At 45.7% G+C, this 26,398-nt stretch overlaps 1 protein-coding gene across 1 annotated transcript in view; it reads left to right on the top strand.

The window, feature by feature from the left end:
* Window positions 1-26,398, top strand: part of F13A1 (coagulation factor XIII A chain) — a 163,757-nt gene that overhangs the window by 126,437 nt on the left and 10,922 nt on the right. Inside the window, exons 11-13 of the mRNA XM_040645023.1 lie at window positions 3,371-3,524; window positions 9,964-10,251; window positions 16,027-16,187. Of these exons, the coding sequence (XP_040500957.1) occupies window positions 3,371-3,524; window positions 9,964-10,251; window positions 16,027-16,187 (603 nt within the window). The remainder of the gene's footprint in view (window positions 1-3,370; window positions 3,525-9,963; window positions 10,252-16,026; window positions 16,188-26,398) is intronic.

The raw sequence follows: 26,398 nt of genomic DNA, 5'->3' as shown, positions 1-26,398 counted from the left end.
GGCCTTGGGTGGAGACCTATCACCATTACTCTTTTAAGCCCTCAGTGGCTCATATGCAGCCAGGATGGTGGACCATCGCCCTGATGGCTGAAACCGAAAAGAAAGCTTGCTAATGTTGATTGATAAGAATACTTTCTCTCTACACCCCCACAACATACATATGCAATAGCCATTTCATATGTGGGTTTCTCCTCTCCTCTCTCCACAAGGGACAGAGCCGTTGGGCTGGCCTGAGATTTTAGGCCACATAAATTTCCTAAGCTCTATGCTCAAGGGGAGACAATGATTTAGCCACTTTCATATTTAGCCTTGTCTCCCTGGAAAACTGAAAACTGTTGTAATAAGGGCTGTTATTAAGAGGTTATTTATCGGCATTGTTGCTATAATTTGCAAGTGGAGAAGGAGGCTGTTTGTGTTCTCATAGCTTCCTCCAAAGGGAAAGCCAAAATTCTTAGGAAACTCATTTAAAATTTCCTTAACTTTTTTTTTTTTTTTTTGCCAAAATGACAAATATCCCTGGTGTCTGCCCTGTCATGGCCTATCCTGATTCCTGAATTCATATTTTGGTCTTGCACATCTTATGGCTAGTGCCACAAAGCTGTGATTATTCTGCTAAAGAATGAGGTCACCATTTATCACCCCTCAGATATCTGAGGCTAGTGCCTGGAACCACTTGCATCCCAAGCATGAAACCATCTCACCCCCTCATGGCGGTTCTCGGGGTGTGGCAGGGTTGTGTGAGAGAGGCAATGCAGGTGAAGGTCGGGAAATGGGCCAGCCCAGGGTGAAGGTCAGGGAACAGAATATGGGGCAGCACAGGGTGAAGGTCGGGGAATGGTCTGTGGGTCAGCCCAGGGTGAAGGTCAAGGAACAGGCTACGGACCAGCCCAAGGTGAAGGTCAGGGAGTGGGCTATGGGCCAGCCCAGGGTTTCATTCTCTAGCAGCTCCTGGCTATGTGACCACAAACACTTTGCCGACCCTTCTTAACCCACTTGGCACCCTCATCTGTAAAATAGGGAGAAGAATACAGACCTCACAGGTGGTGGTTGTTGTGTGAGGTTTAGATTAAATAATTTGTAAGCGTCCTTGAAACCTTGTGGCTGTTGAACAAATGCTGGCTACTTGCTTTCACCTTAGTAGAGGTCAGAGTCCATGTAAATTCAGAACATTTTGTGAGAAGGTAGAGAAAAGTTGCTCTATTTAACCTTAACTTTGAAAGTTAGGGCTTTATCATCAAGTTCCCCCATTACCTAATAAAATCCATTACATTTTTACTCAGTTTTAAAGTTTACAAGTCATACTCACATAGATCCGATCTCACTCAGTGCTGTCTCACTAAAGCGTTACTATGAAATTGGCAGAACAAGTATGACTATTTTCATTTTATAGAAACGGGAACTGAAGTTCAGAGAGGATAAGGTAGCTTTCCAAAAGTACACATTTAAGATCAGAACTCAAAATTCTTGCAGCTAATCCAGAGTGTCTCTGACCCACCCTCTCAGAACTGTGGCCATGGCAGTCCCTCTGCCTGTCATAGCCTTCCTCTCTCCATTTTTTTTTTTTTGCTTTATTCTTTTTAGCTTTATTGGGGTATGATAAGCTTAAAATATTGTACACATTTAATAGATACATCTTGATGAGTTTGGACATATGCGTACGTACCTGCGACATCTTCCCCACAATGAAGGAAATACATGGCCATGGCCTCCAAAAATTTCCTTGTGTTCTCTTGTGAGCTTTTGTTGGTGGGCTGGTTGGTTGGTGAGAACATGTAATATGAGATCGTTTAGTGCGCTAACTCCTATACATCTTCCAGCTTTCAACTTGGCTATTTTCCTAGCCACCCTCCTGCCCCACCCTGCCCTACCCACCCGTCCCAGGTGCTCTCATGGTATCTTAAGCATGCCCCCCACCTTGGGTACTTATTGTACTGTATTGCCAGGGTCTCAGGTCTGGGTATCTGATAGAACTATTTGAGACCTTCTTTTAAAAATAATAGACTTAGGGTCCCACCCAAGACCTCATTGATTGGGCATATTTTTTTTTTAAGTTCCCCAGGTGATTTTCATGCACAGAATCTCCCTTACTAGAGTGTAAATCCTACAAGAGCCATCACCAAATGCATCTTGTCCATCTTTAGGACTATCGCACTACAGCGTCTTCGCAATACTATTAATTTATGATATTATTATTATTTATCGAATGTTTGATCTATGCCAGGCACTATGATAGGTAATTGACAGACATCTATTTCAGTTAATTCTGCCAACCACCACGAGGAAGACACTATTATCACCTTATTTGAAAGAGTCAGGATGTGTAGTTCGGAAAACAATTCATGAACACATCAGAGACTGTTTTCAGCTGGAGCTTCTGATGATGCACTGTAGTTCATGTTTCCTACCTGCTCCCTTGCTAATAAATGGGATCCCAAGAAAGTTGTCGTAAAGCGTATAATAAGAGACTCTGGGGAAGTCAGCCTTCAGGTACAGATTTAGACATTGTCTCTAGAAAGTAGAATGATAAGGCAGAATGTCAGAAGAGCTTGGAATCAGCCAGCATGGCCCCAAGATGCTGTTTCCAAATATCACAAAGAACATGGTTTCATTGCTGAACCACCACAAAATTGCCTGAATTTTTCCTGATAGTCTAATATAATTTTTCAATTAAAATGCTTTTGGCTGCAAGTAACAGAATTAAGATGACTTAAACATGAAGAGTTTACCTAAAATTTTTCTCAAGTAGATAATCCAAAGTAGGTGCTCCCAAAGCTGACTCAGCCGTTTAACAGCATTGTTAAGTCCTCTCGTACTTCTTATCTCTCTACTTGGTCATCTTTGTGTTGTTGGCAGCGTTTCTATTCACTGTCCCAGGGTGGCTACAGAAGCTCCAAGCATCACCTCACTTTCGTGAAAACATTCAAAAGCAGGAAGAGAAGGGCAAACTCTCTCCTTTTTTAACAGAAAAGAATCCTTCCCAGAAGCTACCCAGCAGACTTCCTCTTCTTCCCAGAAGTAGGTCACACAGCCACTGCTGGATTAAAAGCAGCCTGGGAAAGTGAGTAACAGGTGTGATGGTTTGGGCTCTTTCTGAGGAGGTAGAATTCACCAGCAAGGAAAAGGGGAGAAAGATGTGGTTGATGTTTAAACAATCAGTAGTCCAAATACTCTTCATTTATAACACCTGATGATTAAAATAAGGTAGGTAATCCTTCAAATTTGTTTTAAAACAAGTTCAGCCATATGAATCCAACGTTGTTGAAGAAAGGAATATGTCAGCACTAGGGATCCCAGATGGCTACATCACTGAGAGAGATTCTGATGACAAGGACTTCAGATAGTAGCTAATGCTCTCTTCTCCTGTTTTTAGGTCAACAGTGATCTCATTTACATTACAGCCAAGAAAGATGGCACGCATGTGGTTGAAAATGTTGATACCACCCACATTGGGAAATTGATTGTGACCAAAGAAGTTGGAGGAGATGGTATAAAGGATATTACCGATACCTACAAATTCCAAGAAGGTAACTTACTGCCACCAAAGAAGATTTGCCCAAGTTTGTTTAGTACTTACTGGCTGTCACTATGAAACGTGTTCCAGAGAATACACCATAAATTCTCATGACGGAGACACCTCACACCCACAATTTCTCCTTGTAGTTTTCTTTTTTGCTTTGAGTAGAATTCCCCTTCACATCTCTTGTGAAAATGATTTGGTTTAAAGTCATGTCTATTTTAACACAATATAGTTCTTGCTCACAAAAATATGGAAGAATCTTACCTTTCAATAATAGAAAACACTGTATAACTAATGTAATTTTAGTTCAATAGTAGAAATTTAAACAACTGTTCACAGTTGGTTAGTGCTTTACAAACTATTTTCACATACATCGTTCCACTGAATTATCACGGAAGTCCCTTGAGAGAGAGAATACAATATTAACGGGACAGTGCGTTCTCACTAATTCAGGCCAATTAGGTTGAAGGCCTATTTCAATTATAAAATAATGTTAATGTTAATCATGTTTATTGTGGGGACTAGTTTCAAATGGAGCTATTGAGTTCAAGCCCATTTCGGTCAGTACCAGGTGCCTACTCTATGTCTGGGATTGCATTTGGTGCCAGGCATCCCCACGGTGAGCAGGACCCAGTTTCTGTTCCTGGAAAAGTGGTAGGATCATCACGCAGAGGGTTTGGGGAACAAAGAAGAAAGACGGTCAGTACAACCAGGAGATTCAGAAAAAGTAGAGTCTTCTCTTAAGAAGTCACAGACCACAGTTAAAGAAATCTAAATAGGGGCTTTCGGGCAGTGGGAACATGACCAAAGGCATCCTGGAGGTGTGAGTTAGTCAGTGTGTTTAGGGTCCTGAACACATCAAGCTCAGAGTGCCGGTGGCTAGAGACAAAGCTGCCCAAGGTCAGTAGTGGACAGGAGGTAGAGGAGCTTGGGTTTCTTGATGGGGAACGTGGAGTATATTTTGCAAATGATTCACCAGCGGAGGTTCTTAGGAGTGGCATTTATTCTAGTGAATGGAGAGAAATGACAAGTCATTAGCATATACCTAAATATTCATCAGTATTCCTGAAGTGCTAAGGAGTGCAGAATTTGTTTTAAGTATTTTAGACAGTCTCTCTGCTCTTATTTAAAAAAGCAATTTGCACTATAAAGAGAAAGTTTGCTGAATTGAGAATTCTCATGCATTGTATTAGAAATTCAGGATTTTTGTCACCTGCACTAGGGAATTTTTGCTATATTCTGAAATGGTTCATTCTTTTTTTCTGTTAGTTATCATCCCTTGCACAACATAGAAACAAATGTGTTTTTTTTTTTCTTTTTGGCTTTTTCCTAAAGGGAGAGTTTTAAAAAACCGAAAGTACAATAAAACAAAACAAACAAGTAATGCCCTCTTGTCACAGAGTTATAGGCAAAAAGGTTTGCAAAGGAAAAATAAAAGTCCATAGAGAAAGAGAAAGAGGGACACCTGGGTGGCTCAGTCAGTTAAGCATCTGCCTTTGGCTCAGGTCATGATCTCAGGGTCCTGGGATCGAGTCCCACATTGGGCTCCCTGGTCAGCGGGGAGTCTGCTTCTCCCTCTGCCTGCTGCTCTCCCTGTTTGTGCGAGTACTCTCTGTCTCTCTCTGACAAATAAACAAATAAAATCTTTTAAAGAAAGAAGGAAAGAAAGAAAGAAAGAAAGAAAGAAAGAAAGAAAGAAAGAAAGAAAGAAAAGGACCTAGCTGCAACACTCACTCATTTATTTGTTCATCCATTCAACAACTTGCTCTTAGCCACCCACCACATTCCCAGCACTGTTGCATAGGGATGAGATGCACAGTCCTGTCTTCCCGGAGTCTAGCTGGGGAGATGAGCCAGGAAGCAAGCCCTCACCACGCTGTGCAGCAGGTGCCCAGAACAGAGCACAGAGAAGGGACTTCCAAATCAGACTCAGGATCCTGAAGGACATTAGTGATGGCCTCACTGAGACAGACAGAGAAACCGGAATTGGCCAGGTGAAGCATGAGGAGAGAGTTCTCCAGGAAAAGGCAGCCCACCAGGGATTGTGGAAGAAGTCCTGAACAGACAGTGTAGAGGAAAAGCAGTGACCCTACAGGGAGCCATCCAGACAACCAGCTGTCTCTTCTAAACCACACAGCAGAACGCCATTGTCATTAGCTGTCATCCATGGAGGTGGCAGTGAAGGCCAAATCAGGGCCGGATGTCAAAAGAGGAAGGACCAAAAGCCAGTCCAACAGAAGAGTCGGAGCCTGACCAGAGGTGGACACCAGATTAAAAAAAATAAAATGTGCCAATTCTGGATGAGGAAGATAGCTGAGGTTCAGTCTTCCAGAAGTCAAGGCTCAGGGAGGTGGACAGTGTGAGGGTCTGATCCAAGCAGAAGAACCCCTAAATCTGCATGGTTATGAGACACCCCATCTGGCTTCTGGGCTGGAGTTTGATCCCAGGAGGTTAATTAGCCTCTTAATCAAGAATGGCAGCTGCATGTTAAATTCTGACTTTAGGAATGACCAAGTGGGGTGTTATTTACGGAAGGTGGCAGAAACCGTGCCTGAATCTAGCGGGACCGACTGAGTAAGATTATAGACGTGCCACGGGCCTCTAGGAGAGGCTGCTGGCATCCGTGGTCATGCATTTGTCACTCTGATTCTCATTATTGAATCTCCCATGTAATTTCTCTATCCATAAATGCTAAAATGTGGCCACTAAAATGTAGAGATGAATAAAAACATAGAGAAGGAATTATTACCAGATTCAGGAATTAACTATTTTAATTAACTAAATTGTGGAAAGATCATTTTTCACATGGATGAACTAAAGCTTAATATTAATTTTATAACTTTTTTCAAATATGTAAGATTAGGAAACTATAAAATTTTGAAAACCAGAATTCTTAAAACTTCTGTGGCCATCTGTCTTCTTTTATGATGGTGTCTGGATTCCATTTCCTCTTTGTTCCATCAATCATTCCCTCTGTCACTTGTATTTCCATCCCTCCTTCTCTATTATCTCCTTCCCATTCGCATTTAAGCAGGATCCAGTGTCACCTGTGTTTAAAAAAAAATTACAGAGCTCTTTTTTCAGCAATATATGCCCCACCAAACATGTCCCGTTCTTTCTTCCCACTGGCCTCCGCAGCCAGGCATCTTGAAAGAATTGCCTGTCCTTGGTGTCCCATCACCTTTTCCTTTCCTTTCTCACTTACCATCCACTGCGTTCTGCTGCCAGCCACAGATTCTTGAAGCTCCTCTTTTTTTTTTTTTTTGGAAGATTTTATTTATTTTCATTATTTGAGAGAGACAGAGAGAGAGTGCACAAGTGGGGTGAAGAGCAGAGGGAGAAGCAGACTCCCCACTGACCAGGGAGCCCAATAGGACCTTGATCCTGGGACCCTGGGATCATGACCTGAGCCGTAGGCAGACGCTTAACGACTGAGCCACCCAGGTGCCCCTTGAAGCTCCTCTTCTCAAGGCTGCCAGGACCACCTGATTGCCATGTGGAATAAATGTTTGCAGATCTCCGCGTGCCCGAGCTTCCCACGCCTTCTGATGGTACTGCTCAGCCCCGAATCTTGAAATTCTCTCTCCTCTTTGTTCCTATGACACCATTTCTCCTGGTTCCATCCGAACCTACTTGATTCTTTTCTCTATCTCCTCTGCAACTCTAAGCTCCTTTATCCCCCCTCACCTCTGAATGGCGCTTATTTTCGGCTCAATCCTCAGGCTTCATTCCTACCCACTGTATGTTCTTTCTCCATGGCTGGCATTATATTCACACATCTACTGATAACCCCTCAGTCGGTGTCTCTGGGCCAAATTCTCTGTTCAGCTCCACATTCCCCTAAGTCTCCCATAGAAACCTGAAACCGACCCTTCCAGAATGCTGTCTTCTCTCACTCCCTCTCTTCCCTGGATGTTTCCCTCACTTCACACCCCACTGAAGGGAACCACAGTCCCGCCAAATTTAGCAACTCGAGACTCAATCGAGCAGCAAACCCTCTAAATGTTCCCTTTGGAATAGTTCAAATTTATCTCTCGTCTACATTGTGGCCACTCTCTGAGAAATCAGTGGTATCAAATGTGGAAAGCCCTTAGCATAATGCCTGATACAGAATAAGTGTCCAATAAAGTTAGTTTCTGCTCCCGATAGTAATTCTGTTCTTACTACAATACTACTACTATTAGTCAGGGCATGAGCATTTTTCTCCTGGCTACCTGCTGTAGGTAGATGTCAGCATAAAGCACAACTGCAGAGAGACCGGAATTCTGTAGAGCTCTGGGGAAACCCTGACGTCCTGCCTCCTACCTGGGCCTGTGTTTCCTGGAATGACTGCCCTGCAGCTCCCGCTCACAGGCAGGCTGATCCCCAGAGGGGAGCCAGAGGCTTCTCCGTCTATAATGTCACATTAAGTCTCGCGTGGCTCGCCACAAGCCTTCCACTGCCCCTTCCCCTCATCTGGGCCAGTTCAGCCTCTCTTCCCCCAGACGGCACCTCTCTAACAGGTAGGTCCCTACTGCTGGTGTTCTCCTCCTGCATTTTGTCTAAATGCATATCTGGTGTCCATCCAAAGCGATCAGCAGTAATGCTCTCCCAAGGAGCTGTCAGCCAGGTGCTTTCTGCTAAAGTATTTCACTAAACTTTCCTTGTCATAGCCCCTTCTTCCTTTTGTAGGGAGATGACATCTCCCCTATTGATCTGTAAACATGTGCTCTAGCCAATGCTTATCCTGGACCAATAGTTCCTGGCACGTTCTTGCAATCTTGACAATCAGAGAAATCGTTAGCACACGTGCACGCAGTTCACGTTTGCTTACAACACCTACTGGCATTTTCTGGCTTTGCAAAGTACTAGTAGCTGCCAGTTCTTACGCATGCCTCCAAACCTCCGAACAACCCTCTGATGTCGGTGCCCTGCCCCTTTATTTACAAGCAAGGACATGGATGGGAACAATAGCGCCTGCCTTGTAGAGTTCTCTGAGGACTAAATGAGACAATGCCCAGTACACACTTCACCACAATACCTGCCACAGAGTTGGCTCTCAGTGATAGCTGTTGCTATTGACTTCATCGGCGTTGCATTTCATCGCTAAGTAGAAGACATTATCTTAAAAGTAATGAATTTAAAAGCTCGCGATTTACTTATTTATTTATTTATTTATTTATTTATTGCTAGCCATGCCCATAACTAGTTTTTACAAGTCAAAGAATTTGCCTCTGTACCTTCCATGCACTAAGATGTACCCAAAGGTATTTGGGTGGTAAAGAGAATAGAGACTACCACTCCGCACCTCCCGCAGCCCTGTCCCCTCAAGCTGAGCATTTTGTCCAGGGCTCTGTAAGGAACGTCAGCCCAGCTCGGAGCCAGGAGGGGCCAGCTCTGAGGTCTGACTTGTACCTGTATTTCTTGCTTCCACGCCTGCACAAAGCTATTGTTTGATACTTCCAGAGCTCACCCCTTCTCCTCCTGTCCCTACCGTCATCTCCTCCAGCACCATCCCACAGAAGACGTTTTCCTAAAAACAGCACACACATCTCCAACTGCATTAGAACTTTGGTGTACCCCCAGATGTCAATAGGTATCCCTCAGAAAAAAATGTTTTGGTGTCAGATGAGTTTGGGAAGTCTTATGTTAACTACGTCTCCTCACTGTAGGACTCAAGCTCAGAACCTGTGATAGGCTGCAATCAAAACAATGAACATCTGGAGGCCCTAGACAACCCGGTGCTCCCCAAGGGAGTTCGGCCTTAGAGCCCTTTGGCAGGGAAGGCTTGTTAATGACTTGCTAGATCTGAGTGTATGGGGCTGCGCACTATTTGTGAAAAAGATGATCTCTGCACGATGCCAGGGGGGATATGGCAACAGAGAAAGGAGTAGAGGGCAAGATGGCAGCTGCCCAGGGGTCAGCTCAGCAGGAGAAAGTGGGACAAGCCTACATGGAAAGAAAGAGGAGGAAGACAGGTCTTATCAGAAAGATCAGTGAATAGGGGAAAACTCAGCACAAGGTGCAGAATAGCAAGATGCAATTATCACCAAAATATTTGCTTAGAGATCCTCCAATTCAAGCTAGGATTTGGTGGGTGGGGCGAATGGAAACAAATTGGCGCCACTATTTGAGAAGAGTTTGACTGGGCCAACTCTGCCCGAAGAACCCTGAAGTAGCAGCACTGGAGAAATAGCCCTGAGAGCAAGCCCCTTAGCACCCTTCTTTCAGATAAGCCCCAGCAATGCCACCTAACTCGGCAGCCCAGGAAGGTCATAGCTCTCCGGAAACCTGATTTTGCAGATGTGGTAACACCGGAATAATGATCGCACCTGTCTCGAAGGGCAGTTGTGTGGCTTACAGAGACAACTGGACAAGTACAGTGCCCAGAACTCAGCGTGTTTATTAATTTCTCTTTGATGGATTGCATTTCTTTTCCCCTGTCATGATCTCTGCATCTTTCCCAGGCCAAGAAGAAGAGAGGCTGGCCCTGGAAACTGCCCTGATGTACGGGGCTAAAAAGCCCATCAACACGGATGGCATCCTTAAACCCAGGTCTGACGTGGTCATGAATTTTGAAGTGGAAAATGCCGTGCTGGGAAGAGACTTCAAGCTCACCATCACCTTCCAGAACAACAGCCCCAATCGTTACACCCTCTCAGCCTATCTCTCGGGCAACATTGTCTTCTACACGGGGGTCTCCAAGACAGAATTCAAGAAGGAGACATTCGAAGTGACGCTGGAGCCCTTGTCTTGTAAGCCAATGGGGGCTCTTCTCTTCGGGACTTGTTCTCTACCTCCCTGTCTGGCTTGGTGCTGTTACTCATTAATAACTTCAGGGGTGCCTGGGTGGCTCAGTTGGTTAATCATCTGACTCTTGATTTCAGATCAGGTCATGATCTCAGGGTTGTGGGATCGAGCCCCATGTCGGGGTTTGTGCTCAGTGGGGAGTCTGCTTGAGATTCTCAATCCCTCTCCCTCTGCCCCTTCCCCCCTCAAATAAATAAGTAAATCTTAAAAAAAAAAAAAAAAGAATAACTTCCTGTCAAAGTTAAATTTCTGCTGCAGAGCTCAGGACCATGAACCCCATTGGAGAACCCCCTTCTTCCAGAGGGGCCTCAAATTTCGGCCTCACCTCTCATGCATAGAAGTGAACACTGAAATTTTCAAAGCCTAGAGCCCCATGAGTCATGAAAATAAAATGTAACTTCTTGCTACTCAAAGTGTGGGCCAAGTGATGAGGTTGTGGGATATAGGTGAGGTTCAGTGGGGTGGAGTCCGGAGCCGACGACCAAGAAAGAATTCTTGAGGCGTCTTTGGTGCAAAATTGGTGGTTTCTTAAAGCACAGGGATAGGACCCGTGGGCAGAAAGAGCTGCTGCCCCAGGTTGTGAGGGGTGGCTGATTATATACCATGGGGTTGGGGGAGGTAAGGAAACAGGGAGGTTGAGAAAGTACTTTCATATGTTAAAGAAGATTCACAGGATAAGGGAGGCCTTGCCATTGTCAAGTTAAGGTTGTTTTTCCCTCTAGCAAGGCGTTAACATGAAGATGGTTGGGAACTTCCTGGAGGCTGCAGATTATAAGGACATTTAATTGTATCTACATTCCCTTCCGAAAGCTAGGTTATTGATAGAAATGCTTTGTTCTTGTAAATTGCTAAGACATTTGCAAACTGAGGGAGACTCAGGTCTTGCAGGATTGTGGTTTCTATAAGGTTAACTATTTCTTTGTCCTTTAGGGCAGCCAGGAGTGCCTGAGGAATATCACGTACATCCCATGGTGGGGGGGAGGGCGGTCCTGGGGTGTCAGTTTCTGCTTTGCCCTCAGCTTGCCTTCTGTTCCCTCATCACAAGGACCTGAAGTATCAGCATCCCCAGGGAGCTGGTAGAAATGCAGACTGTCAGGCCCCACCCCAGAGCTGTTGAACAAGGATCTACATTGTAACAAGATCCTAAGGGAATTTTAGTGCCCAGGAAAGTTTGTGAAGCACCTTGTCAGAAAGCAACCCCTCCCCCCATTGGTATCTCTCTCCCCAAGTCAGGTAACATTTTGGGGGACTGCCCTNGCAGGAATGATGTGTTTTGCTTTACCATTTAGAAGGTAAAGAGATCTAAGCTCTGCAGATAGGCTGTTTCTGAAAACTCATCTGCTGATACATTGGGACAGGGGAGAGCCCGCCCTTGGGAGAGGAGACTGGAGACTCGGAAATGTGCTGTCCAGGAGCCTCAGAAGGGCTTTGTTCTCTCTTCCACCTCTTTCTCAGCCTTGATCCAGCCCAGCCTCCCTCGAATACATGCCCTTCCAAAGCATCTCCTTCACTATAAGAATTCAGAATATTTTAAACAGGCTTGGGCTCCACAGCCTTCAGCTTACATTGGGGATTGCAGTTTTGAGCAATCTCGTTTCTTGGGGTACTAGTATTTAGGGTGCACAAAGGTTGGTCACATAACTGGTAAAATGAGTTAACCGGGAGAAACCGGTCTCCAGGCCAAGCATGTTGAGTTAGAGCAGGTTGGAAAGGACCTGAACCCTTCAGGGCGCTGGATTTCTGTTGGCCTGACATGTGGCAAAGAAAAAGAAAAAATTTTTAAAGATGTACAAATAATAAGTTTTACAGCATGAAGGCAAGCAAGACTAATATGCCCCACGGGGTTGACCAACTCACACGTCCCAGTTGTTTTCAAGATTTCTGGATTCGGTGGCTGTCCCAAGCCACAGTCAGTACCCTTGTGAGGCTTTAGGAAGATATTCCCAGAAAAATGGGGAATATTCCTAAAGTCCTAATTCTAAGAAACCTACCCAACCTTAGGGGAACAAATCTCCAGAGATGTAGTAATGTGACTAACAATTAGGAAATCATCATGGTATATTTTTTTTTTGGAAACTGAGAGATCTAACACTTGTGGAGTTTAAAGAAACCGAGCCTTAGAATTAAACAAATGGGGATTTTAGGTGTGACTAAGTCACCCACCAGCTGTGTGTCTCTAGGCAAGTTACTTAAGTAATCTGAGCTCTTCTGTACATGGGAGTGATACCACCCACATCACAGGGTTGTAGATTTGTTCCCCAAACCTTTATTTCATGCTGAATATCTAGATGCTGTTTTGTGCTGGAGACACAGCAATGAACACAACAGAGGTGCCAACCCTCATGGGGTTTGTGGTCTTAAGGGGAGGGGGCTGGACAATAAAGTATATTTAGTATAGTATAGTTATGAACATAATAAGAAAATATAAAATAGTGTAAGGGAGGGAAGGAATGTTGTGGGGGTGGGGTGATCAGGGAAAACCTCTCTAACAGGGTGACATTTAACAGAAACCTGACAGAAGGAAAGGAGCAACCTTTGCAGCCAGGAGAAATGAAATGCAAAGGCCCTGAGGCCAGAGCATGTTTGGTGTGTTCAATGAGTAGCAAGGAAACCAGAGTGGGGAGCAAAGGTGGCAAGGGAGAGTGGATGGTGTACACCACATAAAGAACTGTGAGCCCTTGTAAGGACTTCGGCTTTGATTCCAAGTGAGCAGAGGAGCCATTAGAGGATTTTGAGCAGAAATGAGGCATGATCTAACTTAGGTTTAACTACGCACCATCCTTTCCCACCTCACAAGAGTCCCATCCCTCCATCTCCTTCCCCTTTTCTCCCTAATCCAATAAGAAAATGAGCTTCTATGAGTTAGTGGGCTGGAATGGCATGATACATTAACCCTTCAGGTCACTGATCTAGGGACAGCTGACCAGGTGGATCAACTGTATGCAATAGATTGCAAACTGCAATCTAAAATACATCGCAAAAAATAAAATAAAATGAAATAAAATAAATTGCAGCGTGTTGCAAAAAGCCACTTGATTCTAGACCTTGATCAAGTAGGTCAGAGTACACTCCTAAGAGGCTCGATTGCAAAGAAAGTTTTCCAAATAGAATGGGAGGCACACTTTCCAGATTGATGATTAAAGAGAATGTGTGGGCTAGAATCAGCTTGGAAGATTTGAATAACTTAAACCTTCCAGTACCGTCAAAGGTGCTATCGTTTCCACTTGGCTATATTTAGTTTTCTTTGCTTTTTGGAAAAAGAGATGAGGCAGCTCCTGTCCGTGTCTCCCTCGGCTTTCCCCAGACACAGTGAATGATGTTGGCAGGAGCCCAGCTCCACCACTCACAGAGTGAAAACCTATTCTTCTTTCTCTTGCCACGTTTAATAAACTTTATCTAGAACAATTTCTTGTGCAGTGGCAAAACACAGCACTTACATAACATACTATTTCAGGAGCACTGTTCTCTTGGGCTTGGAAGCACAGCCCAGTTTCCTTAGTGCTATGATTTAGAGAATGTTCCACCCCAGAGAATAATGTCCTGGTGCCAACATTATAAAGGTAGCAAAAGCCTCCGTTAAGATTGGTAGAAAGAAGTCAGGCATTTCTCGCTGGCCTCAAGGAACCCTGTGGTCACTCACACACAGCCCCCCCCCCCCCAAGCAATAACCAGAGGAAGTCTGTTTTTTTATTATTGCTGGAGGCAGTTAGAGACAAAACACATGTTCTTCAAGGCATACCCTTTGCCACTCCATCCATCCAGAGCTGGGAGTGTGAAAAACAGGCCCCTTGGGCTCATCTGAGGTTGTAGCCAGTCAAGCAATGGAGTCTTATGCGTCTGGACAATTAATTTCCAGGGGAGCCATGGAGGAAGTAGGGTCCAGGCTTGGGCCCAAAGAAGCAGCATAAGTGGGTCGTTCAAAAAAGCAGAATTCAAGGGCCAAGATCAAGCCAAGGTCCTCCTAACTCTGGAAGCTTCTCAAAGTTGAATATGCATCATGTGGGCATCTTATTCAAAAACAGATCTTAATTCAGTAAGTTGGGGGTGGGGTGGAGGTGGGAAGGTCAGAGAACCTGCGTCTCTTATGAGCTCACAGGTGATGGCCTGCAGACCACACCCTGAGCGGCAGGCACCTGGACCGGAAGCGCCATGCCTTCCACATGACCCGAGGCTTCTACAGAGCTGATCCTGTGGGGATCCTCCTGGTTGTTGGAGCAATGCCCTCCACCCCAGCTACACATTAAAGTCAGCCAGGAGCCTGTAAAATAATGTCTGGGCCCCGAGCTCCAAAACTCTGATTTCATTGGTCTGTGGTGGGATTCAACAGGGATGGTTTTTAAATGTCCCTGAGTGATTATGACATACAACCAGGATTAAGAACTCTTCAGTCAGAGGGTTAGAGGAGGTCACGGCACCCAATCATCTGTGAAGGTGACGAGCGTGGCCTGATGCACCTTTGTTTGGGGGCCGACAAGTCAGGGGGCCTCCCTCGTGCCCTAGCTTGCCTTACACAGTATCCCGTGCTCATTTCAGGAGCTGCTCACTGGGGACTGGCTATCCCCTGCACGTAAAGCGACGGACCCTGGGAATCATCCCCTCCAATAACTTCCACAGGGAGGAGGAATCCCTGGCAAAAGACAGACATTGGTCAGGGGAGCAGTGGTGGAGATATTCCATTCCATGAGCATTTGCAGAGCCTGTGTTCTGGGCATGGGGATGGAGGCATCGCCACCCATTTCCCCGTCAGGCCGGTTGCCAATGCAGCACTAGCACCTGGCTCTGAACAGGTGCGGCAGAGTCTACACCATGGCCCGGGCTCAGCCGACAGAAGTGCCCTTTGTTCTCTTGAATCCTGAGCAGTGGGAAATGAGAGTGACAGAGAAAGTGGGCAGTGCAGCTGAACAGAACCTTGTTGTTATACTCAAAGCCACAAGATAGCATCCCCACCTTGAGCCCAGATGGTGAACGGAGGGGAGCCGGACCACTCCCCAGCCTCCAAATGCCAGCCTCACTGGCCTGTCCTCAACACCTAAAAGCTAACATCAGTGACTTGAGAAAACAGGCATTTGGCACAGAGGTCGTTTAAGTTGCAAATAGGAACAGGGTGGGAGAGAGCTGAATGCCTAGGGTAAAAACTGGTTTCAAAGGCTTCTTTCTCTTAAATAGAAAAATCATGTAAGATTGGTACAGAAAAAGCTGGAAAGAAAATGTGAAGTGCTATAAGGAAAAGATTTAGATAGTTGACAGTTCTGTTCAAGGGTGGCCTATGGCCTGGGAGAGAAGTTTATTGTTGCACAAGGGGGTAGTACATGGACTGATGGCCTTGGGTTTCACGGCTCTGTTATCTGTCATCTTGGGATTGTCCCTGGTCAACTCAAAACAGCCACAGTTAAAACCCCTTGGTCCTTGATCTAAAACATCCTTGTCATGGCTTTGCATTTTTACAACAGCAAAAGCACCATTTGGAAAAATTGACACATGTTCTCTAGTAAGGCTTTATGGAATATTAAATTTCTAGCACATTCTTGTTTTATCCAAGAAGCAGGAGACTTTGTCCTTGATTGAGTCTTCACCCTTCGTCTTGGCTGTTCTCCTGGTGGATGCTGAGGTCCTGTTCCTCCCTTAAATCCTGTTGGAGAAGTGGGTGGGGCCCTTGGGCAAAGTCAAGCAGATCTGACTCAGGTCCTGACGCCCTGCATGTTTGTTTCTCCTCCTGCCAGTCAAGAAAGAGGAGGTACTGATCAGAGCGGGAGAGTACATGGGCCAGCTGCTGGAGCAAGCGTACCTGCACTTCTTTGTCACGGCGCGTGTCAACGAGACCAAGGATGTTCTGGCCAAGCAGAAGTCCACCATGCTGACCATCCCCCAGCTCATCATCAAGGTTAGTCTTACCATCTCAGACAAGGGAGAAAGGCAAGGTTGTTAATTAGGCACCCAGCCATACTTTGTGTGTGTGTGTGTGTGTGTGTGTGTGTGTGTGTGTCCTGCTCAACAAAAAAGGGGCGGGGGAGCTAAGATCCTCCTGTTCTTTGAAAGAAGTAAACTGCCCTATATATAGACACACACATATAACACTTTTCTCTCCTCTCCAGATTTAAATATATAGATGTGGCTGCAGATATAAATATAACCTGTGGGTATAAACATACTTGTGGAGGAAGATAAAGATGTGTAATGGATACAGATAGAATTCAGTGTCTCCAGAGTAAAGTGGGTCAGGCATGGCATGAAATGGAAACCACTGGAATCATCTCCTGCCTGCATTTGGGACTGTACTGTGGGTCATTGAGACATAACTGTATACAGTAGGATGCACTCCCTGAGATGTCAGCTTGGTGACAGTGAGTTTGTATATATGTAGACATCTTGCAACCACAAGCCAGATGAAGACATAGAGGATTCCCAACACTCCAGAAAGGTCCCTCATGCTTTTTCCAGTCAGTAATCCCTTCCCCCATCACCAAAAACCGCCTTTCTGATTTCTATCACCATAGGGCTATTTTGCCCATTTGGCTAGTAGTTTTTATGTTCTCTTTCCATTTACCACCAGAATTCTCTGCCCAAATGGTTCAAAGAAACTTGGCAGAGGAAGGCTGAGGATGGATGGAAATGGCAGACAAATATGGCAACCTGTTCGCTGCCTCTTTTCGGGAACACTGACAGCATCTGTAGCCACATCCTGAGACACCTTCCTGTCCTATCAGCAGACACCCAGGCCTCCGTCCAGGTCCTTAGGGTCTGACAACTTACGTCAGCCTTACCCAGGGATTAGAGGCCTTCCCAAGTTGCTGGAGAACTTTTTTTCCAGAAGTGATTAGAAGTATCAGTCCAGATCTTAAGCTTCATTCTTCTAAAGTGATGATCAAAGTTTACCAAGGTGCGCATATTTTAAATGCCCCTAGAGGTGACAGGGGTGGGGGACTGTAAGCCTTGGGTCTTCTGAATCATTTGCTATGAATCATTTGTAAAGCTAATGACTGTCCTGTCGCATTCAGCAGGGCAGCTGTCAATGGGTCTAGGGCTGTGCACATGGCACTTGAGGACTGCCACGTGATGAGTCACCCGAGGCTGAGGTTCACCCAAACAGACAGGTCGTGTCTGCCGAGACAGAGAGCCCAGGTCCTTCATTTTGAGAAAGGCTGAAGTCATCACGAGGCCTTCCCCCTCAGGCCCCGCCCACGGCCCATCACAGCACCATCCACACAAGAGGCCTGAGAAGATAATCGAAAAATGAGGTCGTGCGGGGTCTGTAGGCAGAACAGGAAAGAGCTGCAAATGGGGGGTGGCATAGGGCTCCTCCAGTAGGGCCATCAGGGCTGCGAGAATGTGCGTTCGGCAGCCTAAGTGCTGTAGCAGAACCAGAGCCCCTCCACAATGGCAGGTGCTCCCTGGGAGACCGCTCCCTCCAGGGGTGGGGGTGAACTGATGCCCTGTCCCTGTGAAGGGCTCAGGAGAGAGCCCCCTGCAAGCTGCAGGTGCTCCAGCCACGGCATAAGATAGAATTTAATTGCACCACTGATAATAAACCAGATGTATAAAGGAAACGGATACCTTTCACCTTTTAGACATTATTAATGTGAAGGATTATTTGTTGGTTGTCTTCTGGGTTTACTTAAAGAGCAGTGAAATTCCCACGGGGCAGAATATAAATGCCCTCTGCCGTAAGTTGAGTGGCCTGGTCAGGGCAAGTGTCCTTTAAAAGAGTTACAGGTTTTTTGTTTTTGTTTTTGTTTTTGTTTTTTTTTTATTTCCATGAAGGTATGGGGGATGTTGTTCCTGGCAGAAACTTATTTAGAGGTAGGGCCATTTGACCAGGACTGCAGCCTAAGTGAGATGGAAATCCTGGCTTCTGCTCAGTGCTGTTTGTTCAGGAACGGAGACAGGAGCATCCCCACCTCAGCGGCCCCTAAATCACTAACGTCGGATGAACTAAATCCAAGCAAGGGAAGAGGTGCTCCTGGATAAAGCACCTCACACCCTAAAAACCACCCAGATGTCACTGAGCTGTGAGGGACCCTGGTTCCAGAAACTCTGGCTCGGGGCTGGGGACCTGGGATGCTGCTTGGCCTACTGGAGACATGATCATACTGACAGTGACTGAGAGAGAGAAAGAGGACACAGAAAAAAGATGGAAGGGAGGAACAGGGGAGAGGAAAAGGAGGAGAAGGAGAAGGAGAAGGAGAAGGAGAAGGAGAAGGAGAAGGAGAAGGAGAAGGAGAAGGAGAGGAGAGGAAGGAAATGGAGGGGAGGAGTGGGGAGGGATGGAGGGAGGAGAGAAGAGAGTGGAGGAGAGGAGGGAAGAAGAGGGAGGGAGAGGAGGGAAGAGGAGGGAGGGAGAGAAGGGAAGGGAAGTGGGAAGGGAAGGAAAAGAGAGGGGAAGGGTAGAGAAGGGGGGAAGGAAGGGGAGAGGAGAGAAGAGGAGGGAGGAGAGAGGAGCAGGGGAGGGAGGAGAGGAGAGGAGGAAGAAGTAGAAGGGGAGAGGGAAGGGAGGAACAGAGGGGAGAGGAGGGAAGGGAAGGGAAGGGAAGGGAAGGGAAGGGAAGGGAAGGGAAGGGAAGGGAAGGGAAGGGAAGGGGAAAGCTAGAGGAGTAGAGAAAGAGAAGTTTATGATGAACCTTGGTTCAGGAGACCTCAGGGAGAAGGGTTGAATAACTTGTCTAAAGCAGGAGTTGGCAAGGGGGTAAAGGCCATGAAAGCACAAAAGCACAATGGCTCAGGGGTCCACAGTTACCTAGGATGCATGTCCCCAAATTCTAGGAAGATGCTAGAACCCTTTGTCAATCTCTTTGAGCCTTGGTCAAGCCCACAGCAGACAGACCCTCTCAAGGTCACTGTAAGGAATGTGCTGGGCACAGGGTGACCCTGTGTGAGAGATGAAGGGTTAGGAGGACGTGACCATCCCACCCTTCACTGGGGGGCAGGAGAGGGATGAGACCAGCACGTGGTGATGACAATGACAGCAGCTAGGAGCCACTGAGCTCTAGATTATTGTACTTCTCTTGTATTACCTTGGCTAGTCCTTATGACCATCCTAGAGGTGGGTATTGTTGCAGTCCCCATTTTACAGATGAGAAAACAGAGGCCCTGAGTGCGTGGTAATATCACAATCAAAAACATGGGCTCTGGGACCAAACGCTCTGAGATCAAAGCCTGCTTTCTCATGCGTGTGAGCCTGGACACATCACTGAACCTCTCGTAGCTTCTGTTTTCTCGTCTACAAAATCGCCATACTCATTTCATAGGTTGTTGTGAGTATATGATGAGCTGGTGGGTACCTAATGCCCAATACACACTAAACACTGAGCGTCGGGCGGCCATTGTTAGTATGGTCGCTGTTCTGTCCATGAGGGACTTGCTTGTGGTCACGTGCTGGTCAGGGCAAGAGTGGAGGCTTTCTGACTGGAAGTCGGTGCAGATAACCCCTAAGCTACATTGCTCTCACATGGGAACTTCCATGGAAAGTGCCAGCCTTAACAGAGGGTGTGTGCTGTTGATGGGAGGAGAGATCACATGAGGTTGAGGCACCAAACTCAAGGCGTCAGAACAGTAGACGATCCTCCATGAATGGATGACATCTCGAGTTGCAGACATGGGTGCAGAGACCAGGAGAAAGCGGGAGCAAAGGCAAGGAGAGAGGTAGACAGCCTGCAGAAAGAGCTAGAAAGCCTTCCTTGGCTGGAGTTGAGGCAGGAAACCAGAGACTAGTTCAAGGCACTGCCCTCTTCTGGGAGTCCCCACCTTAGCCTTGGGACTGGAGTGGCCTGGCAGCCAGTGTGCCCCGTCCTTACCTCTCTCTCCTTTTTAAAGCAAAGAAAGATCAACCAGGAGTAATATTGGACCCACCTGTCTGAACCCATGTCACTGTCAACCAAAGCAGTTAGGTCAGGGGACATGTACTTGCACCCTAATGGACCCTGTCTGGGGCTGCATTTGTTCCCGTGAAAATAAAGATTGGGACTGGGTTAAATTGTGCTCCCAGTTAACTATTCCCAGCACCCACCATGCGTGAGTCATAGTGTATGATCTTCATGTGGAAAATGGCAGGGAGAGATACTCATTAAACTTTAATAAGCACACATCTCTTTATCTGTGCTATCAAAATATTTTGATGAGAAAAGTACGTTTTATTAAAATCAGACATTGAGTTTTTCTCATGTGTTGATCGTTGTAAGATGCCGTAAGTCAAGAAAAGACTTCACCATTTTGATTTTTAGTGAACAGCTACTTTTTGGAGAGGATGGGGATGTGGAGGGAATCTGGCTGGTCTCCAGGCTAGAGACTGGTTTGCTTGCAGTCCGTGGTGTGTAACATAGAAGCAGCGTTCTGGGTTTCTCTCAGTCCCAGTTGGCAGTTAAGGCTTCAGGTTTCAGGTTCTCTGGCCAACTAGAGTGAGAACATCAGGAGGGGACACTGGCAGTCCCTTCTGTAGAGAGCCGGACCTCTGTGTTCATAATCCTATGTGAGCTGCTTTGGGCAAACTACTCAACCTCCTCCTATGTAAAGTGGATCCAGTAAGAGTACTGGCCTGGTTGGGTGTCTGGGAGGGATCATTGAAATAATCGTCATAAAGAACCTAGCAAGAACCTATGGTAATCATAGTATGTACTCACCCACTCATGCCTGGCCACCATCTTTCTCTCCTCCTCCTCCTCTCCCTCCTCTTTCTTTCTCTCCGTCTGTCTCACACACATCCTCTCTCTGAACTTCTGCATCCCCTTTTGCAGAATGAATAACACACTAATAATTATTACTCTTAATATTCAATACAACCATATGCAAAACTCAAAGTTGTGAGCATTAACATCAGGGATGCTCGTGAGAATGCTTAGCCCACGCCAGGACCTGGTAGTTGCTGATAAATGTCCCCTTCCTCCCTCCCTGCCTGGCCCCATCTGTGCCTGCAAATCCGGAGAATTATTTAGGGTAGCACGTGGCCCTCTGGTCTATAGCAAACGTAACCTCACCTGATGGAATCGACTCTGACGACTGGGTATGCAGTGTGTGCACTGTTCACTGTGGAACCTTCATGGGAGGGAGGCCACTCTATAAGTACCTGGTGTGAGACTGAGAGAGAAGAGGCATTCACGTGTTCCTCAGATGACCGCCATTCAGGATCTGGGAGATAAACTCTTCCCAGTGCCATTCTAAAACAGCTCTGTAGTATTGGCATGTGGAACATGTCCTGCAGCCTTTACAGAGAACCACGAGACAGCAACAGATCTAATTTTCTCATATGAACCAGGGACAATTTTGCTAGAAGAAAACATAACCACCTCTATGTGTGTGCTTAAAAAAAATTACAACCATGATCCCGATGTTTATAGAAGCATGATTTACAATAGTCAAAATATGGAAGCAGCCCGAGTATCCATCAATTGATGAATGGATAAAGAAGATGTGTGTGTGTGTGTGTGTGTGTGTGTGTGTGTGTGTGTGTGTGTCATGGAATATTATTCAGCCGTAAGAAGAAGGAAGTCTTGCCATTGGCAACGACATGGATGGAGCTAGAGAATACAAGGGAAATAAATCAGAGAAAAACAAATAACATGATTTCACTCATATTTAGGAAACAAATTTAGGAAACAAAACAAACAAGCAAAGAAAAAAATAAGAGAGAGAAGGAGAGACAAACCTAGAAACAGGGTCTTAGCTCTAGAGAACAAACTGCTGGTTATCAGAGGGGACGTGGGGGGATGGGTGAAACGGGATGGGGATTAAGGAGGGCACTTGTCGTGATGAGCACTGGGTGATGCACCGAAGTGTCGAATCACTATATTGTACACCTGAAACTAATACCATGCTGTAGGTTAACTAACTGGAATTAGAATAAAAACTTAAAATTAAAAAATTTTAATTACAACCATGAACACACAGGTGTCCCCAAATTAAAAAAAAAAAAAAAAGGCATTTAAACATTTAAAATGGGAAGAATTGACAGTTTCCCAGCTTTTTTTATATAGTATTTTGACATGCGTCACTGCCTCCTCTCACCCCGAGTTGGGCGCAGTCCCCACTAGGCGTCGGCCAAGATGATACCATACATGTGCCCCTTGCTTCTTTGTTCTGTTGGCTGAAAGCGTTTTCTTCTCTTTGATTCCTTCCTTTTAGCCACTCACTCATTTATACATTCATGTATTCAATTCATTCAACAGATATTTGGTGCCTACTCCGCAAATATGTTGTAGCAAATGCTTTAAAAAAAAAATACCAGAGAAAAACTCAACACTGAGAACATTTTTATTGACTTTTTCTCTGAAATGGGGGGAGACCGCTGATTTCCCTTCTAGCAGTGGCTGCCCTCGGTCAGCTCCAGAAGTGCTGTCTCTCTATTCTAGCATGGGTTGACTACAGTGCATGCAGGGCCTACGAAGGGAGGTGATTCATAGAAATCAACAGGCAGAATGTCCTCCGGACTTGCAGCCTTGAAGACCACACAGGTCACACGGGAAATGTTCCTGCTATCCCCCACCCCCACCCCGGGAGGGTACCGGGACCTTCCTCTGGGCAGGCCCCACTCCAGGCCAACACCTGCACTGGTGCAGATGGCACCCAGCCTGGGGATGGGGGAGACAGGGAAGGGACCAGATCCAGCCCACTCACCACCTGCCACACCATGTAGGGAGCAGCATCCACCCTGGAAAAAGGGGTGCCCTTGCCTAACTTGCACAGATTAACCCCAGCGCTGGCTCCATATCCACATCTCCTCTGACTTGAAACACTAGCAGTTCTTTACTGGAGCTCATCGGTCTTACTGAGGTTAAGCGTAGAATCCTCTTCATTCCCCCTCTGCTCGAGCCCCCAAAGCCCCTATTCTAACCATAGTAGAGCAAAGCAGAGGGTTGCCGTGAGGAGTGCCTGAGCCTTGCTCCTCCAACATCCTAATTCATATGCCTCTATCCTGGAGGGGAGGAGACACTAGGAGACCACTTGAGGAATGAGTGTCCCCGTGACAGCAACTGGGTAAACTATTTTGTTCTGTGACAGCCTAAACATCTGGAACTTTCCAGCCAGGCAAAAAATGAAAACGAAGACTCTGTGTTCTAACCGTCTCTGAACCCTGACCCATAGAGCCCTCCCATGTCTTCAACCGAGCACATTTGTCCCTTCCAGCCTCCCTTGGGTTCTCCATGACTCTGTCGCATGTCTGGACCACCAGGACCATGGGTCACCAGGGAGGCTGAGACAGGGCCATGGGGACCTGGGCTTCTCCACTTCTTTTTCAAGTGTGGGTGGAGGCTGGCAGCTTCTCTCCTTATGGCTCTTTACTCCAGTACCTGAGAAACCATATCCATGTCATCTGCAGAAGAGAACTTAATGAGTGAGGAGTTCTCATGGTCATGCTGGCAACATAAGATTCTCCCTTTAAACATCAGTTGCCTTTAGATTCAATAAATGCTACGTTTCAGAAGCTCTGCCAGATGATTTCACATATCCTCCCAATAACCACATGGGGAACCAAGGCCCAGAGATTTTAACGGACTTGGTCCGAGGAAACACAGTGGCAGCCCCTGGTCTTTACATCCTGAGTCCAGCACTCCCTCACCTCCCCCCGACTATGGTCACTTTCTGTGTCCCACCTACTGCAATTGTCCCCTTTGGCACGTCTTCTCAATCTGTGGAGAAAAACAAAGACATCAGTCTATGGGATCCCATCCTGAGGGGCTCTGAGCAGGGGTAGCCTGTGTATCCCCAAAGGGTCCCTGGTGGATCATTACCAGCCAAGGCTTTACATGTTCGGGGAGCTGAGTCTCTGCCCGTTCATGGCGGTTCGTCACAGAGGAGCAGACAGTGGATATGCTCCATCAGCCAGGACAGCACGTCCTAGACGATGTCTCTGAGTGAGCCCTGCCACTATAAAGTGTGCGTTTGCATCTCCCTGCTCAGCACAGCTGCCGAACAATCTGTATTTGAGAATGAAAATGAGAAACCACCGCTAACTGGGGTGCCTAAAACATCATTTTCTCTATGTATTTCCCGTTTGCTATTTTTAATCCTAAAAAAATAAACCACATACACAAAGTAAAACATCAAGAATAATGAATCTTATCTGCCTTCATGTAATCCCACTCTGTTTAGGCTACTGGTTATTTTCTTAAATGATATTTCTATCTTTACCTTAAATAGAAAAATCCTATTATTGTCAAGTAATATAAAGGCCCCAAGGCTACCTTGTCACATTTTACTCTGGCATAGGAATCGGATTCTTTCCCCCATGAAGTCAAAAACAAAGTTGGGTTATACATACATTTTCAAATTTAGTTCAGGGTCAAGTTATAATCATTGTGCTTACCTGGAAGTTTAGTGGTAACATAAGGTAATACTGCGAATGATTTCATCAGTGGATTTCAGAAAATAAAGAAGCTATTTCCATCAGAAAAAGGTTACTATTTTTGCCTCTCTGCTGTCAGAGATGACAGTGTATCTAGTGTTGAAATAGGAATGTTTTGTTGGAGTCAGAAAGACCTAGATTCCTCTCTGGGTTCTGCCAGTTTACTAGTTCTCTAACTTGAGTCTTTTGATTGTCTTCTAAGTGTCACATTGACATCAGTTGAACGAAGATAATGGTAATGTTCGCCCCCAAGCGCGTAAGGAGGGCTGTGGGGAGGATGAAACAAGATAATGTAAGTAAAACAGGAGCAGGGTGCCTGCATTACTAAGGAAACGCTAAAAATAATTCCAGGTGTTATTATCGCGGCTACCAATCAGAGTCTGCGTAGGGGGTGTGGTTAAGCAATGACCCTGTCACCACATGGTCTGCGTTCAATCTTACTTCCCCTACTTATTTTCCTTGGGAACTTGAACAAGTTACTTTACTTCCCTGTGCCTCAGTTTCCTCTGGAAAACAAAGACTCATAGTATCTACCTCATACGGTGTGAGGATTAAATAGTCAATCTCAGTAAATCACTTAACAGCATTGTCCGGTAGAATGGCCTCTGACGATGGCAACACTCAACATCTGCACTGTCCAACGTGATAGCCGTCAGCCGCCGGTCGTTATTGCATACCTGCGATGTAGCTACTGCAATTAAGGACTGCATTTTTAATTTAATTTAATTAATTTGAATTTAAGTAGCCACATGTGGCCAATGGCTACCACGCGGGACAGTGCAGACGAGAGCATTGCCTGACTACGGTAAAACCATTAGTATTACCTAGTAAATGCTGCACTAGTGAGTTAGCCAGAAGCAGTGGTGGTGCTGGTACGTGAGCACGGTTCACAAATAAGAAACTACTTCTTCCCAGCAAGGCCAGAGAGGAGAAACAAATTTATTTTCCAGTAATACATGTAATACGTTATTGATGGCACTTAAAGTAAGGGCTGTGAGGTGAACTAGTAAGTCGTGTGAACTATATTGCCACCGAAATTCATTCTTTCTCCAACTTTTTTCCTTCATTTCAGTTTCAGTTTTGAACACGGGTATGCATATTACAAAGCGTACACCCCACGAAGAGATCTTATGATTTCCCGAAAAGTAATTGCTTCCAAAAGTTTACCTCTGTGTGTGTGTGTATCAGTAACTTTATCGTTCACCAAAGAATCAAAACAGTTGCTCGTTATCATGAAGTCATACAAAAGACAAGAACTCAGTATGGCAGTATTGGTGAATGTTTAACGTGGAAAGCATCATAGTTGATGTCAATATTTAAAAACGCGTCTTTTAAATGGAATATTGAAAACAATCAGGACCATCAAACACAGAAGAGACTTTGGTGTCATGAAAAATGACATACACTTTATCCTTTCCTCTGGCCTGAGTAATGGTTACTCTTCTCGGAAGTGAGTACACATAAAAGTTCCTTCCTGACCAAACCTTCTCTGGATTGCTCAAGGCTCCCTTTATTTAACTTTTTATAAAAGCAAGCAAATAAGAAATATAATGACAATGCTATGGAATTACTTTTACAGCATTAAAGAAAAGGGAACAGTGCAGATTCCTTAAGGAATTCAATTTGGACGTTTTCATCCACAATGGTCTTCTCAGCATTTGGCAGATATCATAGCCTGGCACCTCACTTAAATTAACACATCCTGTGAAAATACTATGTTCATTTTCCTCAAAGGAAGGGAGGAAAATATCTCCACTTAGTTT

This window comes from Ursus maritimus, unplaced genomic scaffold, assembly GCF_017311325.1.
Source record: "Ursus maritimus isolate PB19 unplaced genomic scaffold, ASM1731132v1 scaffold_30, whole genome shotgun sequence".
NCBI lineage: Eukaryota > Metazoa > Chordata > Mammalia > Carnivora > Ursidae > Ursus > Ursus maritimus.
Note: the sequence above shows the minus strand (reverse complement) of the source record. Positions and strands in the feature narration are given on the sequence as shown.